General features: G+C 32.3%; 1 protein-coding gene across 2 annotated transcripts in view; it reads left to right on the plus strand.

Moving 5' to 3' along the window:
* The window catches only part of FSTL5 (follistatin like 5), a 577,539-nt gene that overhangs the window by 143,837 nt on the left and 420,824 nt on the right, over window positions 1-12,878 (plus strand). For both annotated transcript variants that reach the window (XM_017871750.1, XM_017871745.1), the window contains exon 3: window positions 7,451-7,647. In XM_017871750.1, coding sequence (XP_017727239.1) covers window positions 7,451-7,647 — 197 coding nt within the window. The remainder of the gene's footprint in view (window positions 1-7,450; window positions 7,648-12,878) is intronic.

The following is a 12,878-nucleotide window of genomic DNA, read 5'->3' on the forward strand; positions in this document are numbered from 1 at the left end:
GAAGGAAGGAATAATGCATTTAAATTTTACCAGCAATTGTAGTATTGTGAGAAGATGGAAGGCCTTGCATGTCATGTACAAATTATTTATAGGTAGGTTACCTGGAAAAAAAAATAATTAGGGAAATCACTTAATTTACAAACTGCTTAAGAGCATTAGCTCTCATGTATTCTATAAAAGGCATGTCTTTTCATATGAAGTGTATTATATTTTCCTGAGTTTTACTCTAAGGATAATGATTTAAAAGACTATTAAATTCACTAAACATTAAAATAATGCATTTGACCAGTTATGGTAGCTAGTATGTTAAATTGTATTTTGGGGGGGGGGATAAATTTATGGTTTTTATTTAGGTTGCTACACATTCTAGATCATCAATTTCACCATTGTATCATGCTTTGTTTTATTTTGTTGTGTTTTCTGCTAATGTTCGCTGCATCTTTATGATTCGCTTTTGTGTTTGTGGCAGTGGTGGGAGGGGATGAAGAAAGGAAGTAATAGCTAAGCTGCACGTATGATCCAAGTGTGTTGTACTTGATGAAAATAATTACAACCCTCAGAAACATTTTAATTAACATTCTCTCAGGGTTAAAAGAGCAAAGTCACCTGGATACTAGAACATCTTTATTGAAATTCTAATACATAATCACATTTGCTGAACTAGAATATCAAACCATTTTTTTACTACTACTTAGATAGATTGGGAGATAGTTGCCAATTACAATGTGGCATATAATTGACAAGTTATATCCTAAGTAGCAAAGTGTTTGGGGAATTAATTTTTAACTCACAATACTTCCCTTTTATTTCCAGTAAGATTAATTCCCAAAATTAATCAGTAAGCATGTCAATCAAATTAATCATGTTTTCACTCACTTTTTATTTAACTATTCAACAATGCTTAGGGCCATAATAAATTAAGCCAAATCAAATTTTCTCTGTGTAGAAAGCGAGGGCAGGATAAAGGAACTAAGGTCTTGTAAAATATAATCACTTACAAACTAAAATAATCCCCTCTAAAACAAAAGGAACTACCACTACACACTTATTAGACTGATGAAAACCCAAAATACTGACGACATCAAATCCTGGCAAAGATATGGAGCAATAGGAAGTTTCACCCATTGCTTGCTGGAATACAAAATGGTACAGCCACTTTGGAGGAGACTTTGACAGCTTTCTACAAAACTAAATATATTCTTACCATATCATGCAGCAATCATGCTTTTTGATGTTTATTCAAATGAGTTGAAAACTTAAATCCATACACAGAAACCTTCACACAGATGTTTATAGCAGCTTTATCCACAATTGCCAAAACTTAGAAGCAGCCAAGTTGCCCTTCAACAGGTGAATGGATAAACTGTGGTACATTCATACAATGGAATATTATTCATTTCTAAAAAGAAGTGAGCTATCAAGCCATGAAAAGACATGCTGGAAACAAACATTCATATTACTAAGTGAAAGAAGCCAGTTTGAAAAAATCTCCATACTGTATGATTCCAACTATATGACATTCTAGAAAAGGTAAAACTGTGGAAAACATTAAAAAAAATCAGTGGTTGCCAAAGGTTACAGGAGAAGGAGTGATGAATAGATGGAGCACAGAGGATTTTTAGGGCAGTAAAGCTGTTCTGTAAATTATAGTATAATGGTAGATAAATGCCATTATACAATTGTCAGAATCCATAGAAAGTACAACACCAAGAACTTTAGTGTACTTAAAGCATCATAAGTTGAACTATGGATCTGGGGTGATAATGGTATTCAATATTTCTTCATCGATTGTAACTATGATGTGGGATGTTGATAGCTGGGGAAGATCTGCATGTGTTGGGGGGAAAGGGTATATGGGAACTCTGTAATTTCTGCTCAATTTTCTGTAAGCCTAAAACGCTAAAAACCAAACTCTTTTAAAAAATGCCCCTGTATTTACAATAATCATGGCTCTTTAAACGCACTATGTTCTAATGTGGTGTGTGTAAGTGTATTTGTACCAGTGAATATCTAGAACTAGACTAGTACCTGAAAGATAGTAAGCTTACATTATTATATATAACTGTAGTACACTTAAGTAAAGTTCAAATAACACAATACAATTGACACTTTTTATCTTTTTGAAAATTAGGTAGATATTACAGTTTAGGTTTAAAGTTGTTTTTTTTCTAAATTATGTTCAGGCTACCTTTAACCAAGATAATTTGGATTCCTTCGTATACATAGTTTCACTACTTATAATTAATATAAACATGACAGCTTTCCACATTGAATTTGATTCATATATGCATATTACATATGCATATTAAATACAACTGAAGTTTTGACATCTTTTTTACGCTTTAAATACAAAATATTTGTCTAAAATATTTGTGTTTATTAGCAATTATTGAATAGTTTGAGGAAAACAGTTTCTACATACATTATAATATACAAATGGAATTTATTCTAAATAAAACAATACATTTTATTCTTTGAGTTTCTAAGATTTCGGCTTATATTGGAATCAAACTAATCAAATTCTAAGAATAAATGTCAAAAGATAAAACATGGTTTCCTTTTATGCTTTTGATTGAATCTTTTGTGTTGGAGGGAATTGGTACTTTTTATTGGAGGATAGGAGGAAAGGATAAAAGTATAATTTCAAAGAGATAAGAACAAATTGCAGCCTTTACAAAAACATATTATACTAAGCATAATTGATATAATCTATAATTTTTAGCACTTATCATGTACTCAAAACTGACGGTTGTACTCTCAGATGTGTAAGATGTCATTGTCCTCAGTTCTGTGTGACTTGGAGAGGCATTGCCAGCTTTACAGGTGCAGACGTTTGGGCGTCAGTGATTCCGTATCCTTGCAGGCCCTACAAGGCCAGATGGATTTTCCTTGCCCTTAGAATGACTCTGAGTCAAAAGTCAGCACAGCCCTAGTGACGCTGCATCCATGGGAAGGAAGATAATGTACAGATATCAATAAATAAGGATTTTTGTCATGTTCCTTAGTATATTCTTCGTGTCTAGAACAGGAACAGCAGAGGAGATTTCATGCTGTTCTCCCAGAGCATGAAGTGAAATTGTTTCTTTTCTTTAGCTATGCTAATCTCATGCTGCCTGTCAATTAACTTGAGAAAATGATTCTATCAAAGTAACCACATAAACAAACAAAAACTTATTCCCTTCCTGCTTGCTGCTATTTTTGGACTTGGGGAAGGGAGCACAATTTCTAAATGTCTACTCTTCTGTGTTAACCATGCTAGTTGTTTTCCTTTTCTATCAATAATTATTAAAAGGGTAATACATATTTAATATTTCTAATTTGGAAATTAGAAATTATTTAATAATTTAATATTTAATAATTATGTATTACCCTATACAACCCATTGTAATGTAAAATTTGCACCACTTAGTCACTAGCATTTTTCTTTAAAGTTTAAATTTTTTCTTTAAAGTTACTAATTACCTCCAGTTTAAGGACTCCAATGGACACGTTTTGTTTATCTTGCTTTTACTCTCAAGTGTTTTACATTTCATCACACTCTGTTTCTTGAAAAGTTCTCTCCCTTTGGCTTTCTATTCAATACATTCTGATAGTTCACCTGTTACCTCTTAGATACTACATTTGTGTGTGTATGTGTGTGTGTGTTCTTTCTCTTTCTGTAATATAAACAGTGATATTGCCTAGGCTTTATTATTATATCTATCTCTCACTTTACAAATAATCAATCATTGGACAAATTACAGAATTCATGCAATATTTAATTTTAACTATTAAATAAAATAGTTAAAAAGGAAAACTCAGTTCTGAAAATGAGAGAAGTAAAGTTAGTGGATAAAAGGGAGATATGGCACGTATGTAAAAATAAATCTGTCCTTCTAGCTCTATAACCTTGAACAAGTTATTTCACATCTCTGTGCCTTAGTTCCTCATCTGTAAAATGGTAGTAATCATAATGATTTTCTTTTTGGGTTGTTGGGAAGATTCAATAAGTATAAAATGACTTAATATATGTAAAGTTTCTGACACACGGGAAGCCTTCCTTACATGTAATCTGTTATTAATAACAGATATACCTATTTATAACAAAAAATTCTATGACAAAAAATTTTTAAACTAATAACTTTTTATACAAATTTAAATAATTGCATGCATATTGTACATATTTATAGAATATGAATGCCTTAACTGCAATGTTTTTTATGGTTATTTTATTTGGATTTCCAGCAACTACCTCAATTTCTGGACTGGAGAAGAAATTTACAACTATTTGGGGAATGAAAGCATTAATGAGAGTGTTATGATCACACTGATTAGATTAGATCAAAATTAGAGTGGGGCAACCCAAACTCTATCCCTTTCTCCAGTTTTAAATATTAGTTAAAGATTTTCAGTGTTTAACTCCTATTTCCTATCCATCTCTCGCCAACATTCAGATCTCCCCATTACCATTGGTCTAAGGTCAGCCCCCGTTCCATATGGCATCCACTGGCAGTTGATAGAAATGAAGGCACTACAGACTCGGGGTCATATACAGAAATCCAAGGAAAGGCTATTGGAATGGTGTATAATCCTTTTCAGTATTTTTTTCATCACATATTTCTCTCCTTCCTGATACACACCTGTACACACAGATAAACACACGTTCACTATTTGAAGGCTCCCTTTGTGCTGCTTTCACAATACCAAAATTGCTAGCAATGGCTACGGATTTGATTACTTGTCTCTTTTGTCAATGAGTTTCTTGCTATTATGAAAACATATTTTTCTTCTTATTCTTTAGTGAGAACAGAATGATACAAAATTGACTTAATCTGCAGCACAAAGTTTACATTTTGTTGTGAAAAGAACTTGTTGACAGGATTGCTAAAACCAAAGTGCTGAACAACAATAGTAATTTCATTGCCTTTGAAAAATAAAGACAGTCTATCATCTCTTTGGAAGAGATTGTTTTCCATTTTGTCTCAAAAGAGAATGAGATTCAAATATTGTTTTGCAGCCCCATGCTTCTCTGACACATATTTAGATATCTTTAGACATTTTCTTTTAACATTGTAGATGCTCTTAAGCCTAATTGTCAAAATTGATCATAATTATAAAGTTAGGATTTTTTTCCTAAAATATGTTATAAAAAATCTCAACTAATATAAAACCTATTATTTAATTTTCAAATTATTTATGCACTGAATTTTTGTATAATGTATTTCATATCACATTTGCTATATACATGCCATTTCAATATGGCATTTATAAAGATCTCATCATGAGGCCATTGTAAGTAAAATTATTTTCCTTCACATAAAATAATTATGTGAAAATATTAGAGAAATTTCTTTTTTGGTTTTTTTTTTGTTTTTTGTTTTTTTTTTTTGATGCAGAGTCTCATTCTGTCATCCAGGCTGCAGTGCAGTGGTGCAATCTTGGCTGACTGCAATCTCCACCTCCAGGGTTCCAGTGATTCTCCTGCCTCAGCCTCCTGAGTAGCTGGGATTAGAGGCACGTGCCGCCATGCCTGGTCAATTGTTTTTAGTTTTAGTAGAGATGGGATTTCACCATGTTGGCCAGGCTGGTCTTTAACTCCTGACCTCAGGTGATTTCCCCTGCCTCAGCCTCCCAAAGTGCTGGGATTACAGACATGAGCCACTGCGCCTGGCCATTATTTACTTTTGAGAGACAGTAATCCAAGAAATTATTTTCACTAACTGTGATGTTCCCAGTATTGTCCTGGTTATTACATGGCAGATACTAAATATCTGTAATGCAGTCTTGCTTCAGTAAGCTTATGATTTAGCTGTGGAGAGGCAAACTTAATACTGTAAAATAAAAAGTGCAAATATATATCACATTATATACCAGGGACCCTAAACAAAGAGATGAATGAATACCAGAACAGTAAGAAAACACTATTAGAAGAATACTAATATGATCTTAGTGTTATTAAGAAGTCAAAATCAAGAAAATGCGTTTATTTTTAGTTTTTTGAGATGCTTCATACTGTTCTTCATAGTGTTTGTACTAATTTACATTCCCACCAGCAGTGTACAGGCAATCCCACTGCTGGATGTATAGGTAAAAGATAGGAAATTAGAATATCAAAGAGATATTTTCACTCTTATGTTTATCACAGCACTAGTCAAAGTATGGAATCAACCTAAGTGTTCATCAGCAGATAAATGGACAAGAAAAACGTGGCTCATATACACAATGAAATATTAGTCAGTTATAAAAATGAATGAAATCCTGACATTTGCAACAACATGCTGGAACTGGTGGATATTATGTTAAGTGAAATAAACCAGGCATAGAAAGACAAATATCACATGTTCTCACTCATATATGGAAGCTGAAAAAAATATTTGAACTCATGGCTTTAAAGTGATGGTTACCAGAGGTTGGGAAAGAGTGGCGGTGGGGATGGCGGGAGAATAAAGATGGGTTGGTTAGTTGGGTACAAAATACAGTTGGAAGGAACTGACCTTCTAATATGATCTAATATTCAGTAACAAAACAGGGCAATTGTAGTTAACAATAATTTATTGTATATTTCAAAATAATTAAAAGCTGGGTTTGGAAAGTCCCTAACCTAAAGAAATCATAAATGTTTGAGGTGATAGATATCCCAATTACCCTGATTTTAATCATTGCACATTGTATGCCTGTGTCAAAATACCACATGTAACCCATAAATATGTGCAGCCATTGTGTATTTGTAACAACTAAAAAATTTCTAAAAATAATATAAATGTAAATATATATGTGTGAATGTCATCAATGCAAATCCAAATCTCTAAAACATATTTCAGATTTAAAATGTGGTATCATCTCTTGGAACCATATATATACACATATATTATATTATATAAGTACATAGTTTTAATTATAATATAATATACTTAAACCACATATATTTCTAAATATGTAATTTCTAATACCAATCTTAATTTCTCTCTCTATATACCTGTTTAAGTACAAAATCAAAAGCCAATCTGATGCTTTGGCCTTCAGCAAATTGAAATTTCACCTCGCTTATAAATCGTCATTTTCATGCAGTATAAAAAAATATCTAGAGAGTTTTATAAAGACGGTTTATCTAAGAGACTTATAAGAGGATCTAGAAGTAAGAATAAAACTAAAACAATACCTTTGAGCTTTGAAATAAGTTTCCAGCTGGAACTATCGTTTTTTTATGTCTGTCATAGCATCTGTACGTTTCTCATAAACAAACCACACAGAAATATGTTGTTATCAGATGTAATAGAGATAAAAGTTTTCTATCCCATCATGGAAATAGCCCATTTCATTTTTCTTGTACAAGTCGTTAATTGTGCAACACTAGAAAAGTAAAAATTATGTACATAATATGTTATCCATAAAATAGACTCTAAACATTAATTAAATAAACTATTTCTTTTCAATAATATTGCTTTGAAAATAACTAGTTCTTTTGTTACAGGAGATAAGTGCAAGACTACTGAATACAGCAAGATGAAAAATATGCTATTAGATTTACAAAACCAAAAATATGTTATGCAAGAAAATGAAAATCCTAATGATGACGACATATCTCGGAAGAAGCTATTGGTGGATCAAATGTTTAAATATTTTGATGCAGACAGTAATGGACTTGTAGATATTAATGAACTAACTCAGGTATGATTAGTGACTATATTAACAAACTTACTGAAACATAGCATGCACAGTATATTTACTTTGTCTGAATTTACTCTATAATGAAAAAAAGTATATTTGATCCGTATTATTGAAAAGTATGTGAATAACAACATTTTATAACAAATTTGACTACATCATCAGCAATATTAATTTCAAGTAACATTATATGGTGTTTCACAGTTTAAAAAGATATCTACTTCTGGTAGATATCTATACCTTAAATACCTAAAGGAATTACAAGTTCTTTATCCTGTCGAATTTATAATATCTTTCCTAGTATATTCTGGAGTTCACCCACTGTTTAACTTTCTATAAGTCAATAAAAGCTGATTTATCCAATATTCATGGGCACTAATGAACAATAATTGAGCACATTTATAACAAAGTGTATATAAATAGTTTAAGATAGTGTTGAGTCACTGATGTGTTCCAGTATTTCTTCAATAATTAAGGACCAATTACAGCATATTCAATTTGGTTTAGTAGTAGAAATATAAAATAAGAGACATGGGATTTCTTCAAAACTATGCACTGATTTTAGGGAATAATGAAGAGAAGAAGCCCAATTAGGCAATAGAACAATGATGACAGCACTGACGGATTTTGCTGACTTCTTGATGATCCCTATGATATATCTTGAGGTAGATTTTGCTCCTACCCTTAACAGTGGGATATAGGTTTGATATTTTTATAATATGGTATTCATTTTTTTCTGGTTAATTTTACCACTTATTTAAAAAATCTGGCATTGTCGAGTATCGGTCTTCTTAAACAAGTATTTCTAAGCTTTGCAATAGTGTAACTTACTTTAAAAACTTTTTCTCAAAGTAACGTTGTGAGCAAATTGATGATAGGTATCATCATTCAAACTAATTAAAATTCATGTCATTTTTATTGTTTTTTCTAATGCAGCCTCACATTTATTTTGTAGTTACTAAGTGATAGGCATTGGAATTTAAGGAATTCAGAGTAAAATTGGAAGATATTTTGATTAAGATATCTATGCTGTCATACACCTCATGATTTGTTTTTTAAGAATAAAATGTATACTTTATAGTAATAAGAATACATAACTAGTTAATTACATTAAAATAAGTTTATAATTTAAGCATACCACTTTTATCTATGTGTGACTAACATATATACTGTTATTTTGAGGGCTTTTTTGCTTTTATATTTTAATTTTATCATTTTTTTTGTTGTTTTGTTGTTGTTTTAGTTTTTATTAACATATCTGCATATAGCCACTGATTGAATTTAGAAAAAGAGATCAGATCAAGTCGATCTGGTCTGCATTTGGACATCTAAATCCAAAGGAAAGACTGCTAGTTACTGGTGAAAGACAGTACACAGCACATTACTCATACATGTTTCAAGCTTCTGCCATGTTCAAGTTTGTATTAGTTTCCTAGGGCTCCCATAACAAAATGCCACAAACTGTGTGGCTAAAACAACAGAAATTTATTCTCCCAATCCTGGAAGCTGGAAGTTCAGAAACATGATGCTGACAGGGCCATGCTTCTTCTAAACTTGGAGGTTGGGGTGAGAGTCAGATCCTTTCTTGCTGCTTTCAGCTTCAGGTGGCCCTAAGCCTTCCCTTGCATTTGTGATGTTGTAGGAAAATCACTTCAATCTACCTCTATAGTCCTCCTGTTGTCCTCTCTGTGTGTTTATCTTTACCTAGTCTTGCCTCTTCTTATAACAACACCAGTATCACTGGATTAAGGGTTCACCCTAATCCGTTAGGACTTCGTCTTAAATTATCTAGTTACATCCGCAATGATTCCATTTCCAAGTAAGACCGAATTCTGTGGTACTGGGGCTAAGGACTTTAAAGCCCCCTTGGGAGACACAATTCAACCCCTAATAAACTTTATTTGCTACAATGTTAGGTTTTGTTTCCTCAGCTATCTCTAATTTGACTTGCATTATGTCTGAGAAGTGTCCTTTCAATTCATGTGAAAGCTATGTTGTTGTGAGAGCAGAAAATGTCTTCATAATCATATTTATGTTTTGGCCAACAAAGAAATACATGAAAGTAACAGTCTGGGAAGGTTATGTTTACTGACTTCCTTCTGCATACATCCCATTCACCTACAGAGGGCCATTCTGATTACTTCTAAGTTTTGGCAATTATGAGTAAGGCTTTTATAAATGTCCATATGCAGATTTTTGTGTAGAGATAAGCTTTTAACTCCTTGGGATAAATACCAAGGAGCATGACTATTTAGTAATATGGTAAGAGGATGTTTGGTTTGGGAGGAAACCGCCAAAATGTCTTCTGACCTGGAAATACCGTTTTGCATTCCCGCCAGCAGAGGATGAGAGAGTTCCTGTTACTCCACATCCTCATCAGCGTTGACATTGCCAGTGTTCTGGATTTCGGCCATTCTATTAGATGTGTAATGATATCTCATTGTTGTTTTAATTCTCATTTACCTGGTGAGATGATGTGGAACATCTTTTCACATGCTTATTTTCCATTTATGTATCTTCTTTGATGAGGTATGTGTTAAGGTCATTGACTTATTTATTGATTGGGTTATTATTATTATTATTATACTTTAAAAGTTCTCTGTATATTCCAGATACAGTCCTTTATTAGACGTGCCTTTGCAAATATTTTCTCCCAGTCTGTAACTTGTCTTTTTGTTCATTTGATGCTGTCTTTTATGGAGCAGAAGTTTATTAAAATGTCAATGAAGTTCGGCTTATCAATTACTTCTTTTATAGACCATGCCCTTGCTATTTTATCTAAAAAGTCATTGCCACACAAAGTAATCTAGGTTTTCTCATACTTATATTCTAGGAGTTTTATAGTTTTGCATTTTGAAATTAGGTCCATGATTCATTTTAAGTTATTTTTTGTGAAGGATTCAAGATGTATGTTTATATTTATTTATTTTTATATGTGAATATCCAATTGTCCTGTACCATTTGTCAAAATAACCATCTTTGGTTTTCTTATTTCCTTTCTGCCTTTGTCAAAGATCGGTTGACTGAGTTTATGAGGGTCTCTTTCTAGGCTTCCTATTTTGTCCTGTTCATCTGTTTGTTCATTATTTCACCAATAGCACAGAGTCTTGATTACTGTAGCCTTATAGTGAGTCTTAAAGTCAGGGAGTGTTCATCCTTCAACTATGGTTTTCCTTTAATATTTTTTTGACCATTCTGGGTCTTTTGTGCCTCCATATAAACGGTACAATCAGTTTGTTGAGATCCACAAAATAACTTGCTGGGATTTTAATTGAAGTTGCATTGAATTTGTAGATAAAATTGTGAAGAACTGACATCATGACAATATTTAGCCTACCTATCCATGAACATGGAATTTCTCCCAAGTTGTTTAGTTATTTGATTGTATCCATAACAGTTTTGTAGTTTTCCTCATGTAGATTATATACATGTATTATTAGATATATTCCTATCCCATTTTGGGGGTGCTAATGTTAATGGTATTGTGATTTTAATTTCAGATTCCACTTGTTCATTTATGGTACACAGAAAAGCAATTGACTTTTGTATATTAACATTATATATTCCAAACATGCTGTAATTGCATGTTAGTTTCAGAAGGATTTTTGTCAATTATTTTATGTGTTCTACATAGACAATCATATTATTTGTGAACAAAGCAGTTTTAGTTCTTCCTTTATAATCTGTCTTCCTTTTCTTTTCTTGTCTTATGACATTAGCCAAGATTTTAGTACAATGTTGAAGAGGAGTGGTTAGAGGGGCTACCCTTGCCATATTCCTGGTTTTTGTGAAAAGTTTCAAGTTTCTCACTATTAATTATGATGTTAGCTATAGGTTTTTTTGTAGATATACATATCCTTTATCAAATTGAGGAAATTCCCTTCTACTCCTAGTTTCCTGAGAGTTTTTGTCATGAATGGTTGTTGAATTTTGTCAAGTGTTTATTCAGCATTCATTGATATGATCATGGGATTTTTCTACCTTAAGCTGTTGTGTGGTGGTCACACTAATTCATTTTCAAATGCTGAAACAACCTTGCAACTCAGGAGAAATCCCACTTGCTCATGGTGTAAAATTATTTTTATACATTGTTAGATTCAATTTGCTAGTATTTAGTGAGAAGTTTTGCATCTATGTTGATGAGAGATGTTGGTCTAAAGTTTACTCCTCTTGTAATCTTCTTGTCTGTTTTTGAAATTAGTGTAATGGTGGCTTTACAGAATAAGTTAGGAAGTATTCCCTCTGCTTCTATCTTCTGAAAGTGATTGCAGAAAATTTATACAAAGTATTTCTTAAATGTTTGATGAAATTCACCTATAATCCCATCTGTGCCTGGTGCTTTCTGTTTTGGAAAGTTATTAACTAGTGATTCAATTTCTTTAAGAGACATAAGTATATTCTGATTGTTTGTTTCTTCTTATATGAGTTTTGGAAAAATGTGTCTTTCAATAAATGGATCCATTTTATCTAGAATATCAAATTTGTGGCATAAAGGTGCTCATAGTATTTATTTTTTGTTCAAGGTTCATAGGACTTTTAGTGATATTCTTCTGCCTCCATCCCACACCACACAAATCACTTATTCTTATAGCACTATATAGTGGAAATGTCAGTATCTCATCCTTCAGTAAGAATGATGGAAAAAGTGTAAGTCTTTAATAGACACCCCGTGAAACACATAAAAAATTTTTGGATATTTGTAACAAAATATTTTGACTTGTGAGTTTTATGTTGCAGGTGCTTTTTAAAAAACCTTGTGTTAGATATTATAAATATTAATACTTATAATTTTATTTATAAACTTGGAAACATATCATAATTTAATATTACATTTTTTATTTCAATAGGTTTTGGGGAACCAGATGGTGTTTGGTTACATGAGCATGTTATTTAGTGGTGATTTTTGAGATTTTGGTGCACCCATCACACAAGTAGTGTACACTGAACCCAATGTTTAGTCTTTTATCTCTCAACCCCCCCATCCTTACCCCTGAGTCTCCAAAGTCCATTGTATCATTTGTTTGCCTTTGCATCCTCATAACCTAGCTCCTACTTATGAGTGAGAACACACAATGTTTGGTTTTTCCATTTGTGAGGAGTTACTTCAATTAGAATAATGGCCTACAATTCCATCCAGGTCAATATGAATACCATTATTTTGTTCCTTTTTATGGCTGCGTAATCTCTCTCTCTCTCTCTCTCTCTCTCTCTCTCTCTCTCTCTCTCTCTATATA

This window comes from Rhinopithecus bieti, unplaced genomic scaffold (assembly GCF_001698545.2).
Source record: "Rhinopithecus bieti isolate Rb0 unplaced genomic scaffold, ASM169854v2 scaffold_762, whole genome shotgun sequence".
Classification (NCBI taxonomy): Eukaryota; Metazoa; Chordata; class Mammalia; order Primates; family Cercopithecidae; genus Rhinopithecus; species Rhinopithecus bieti.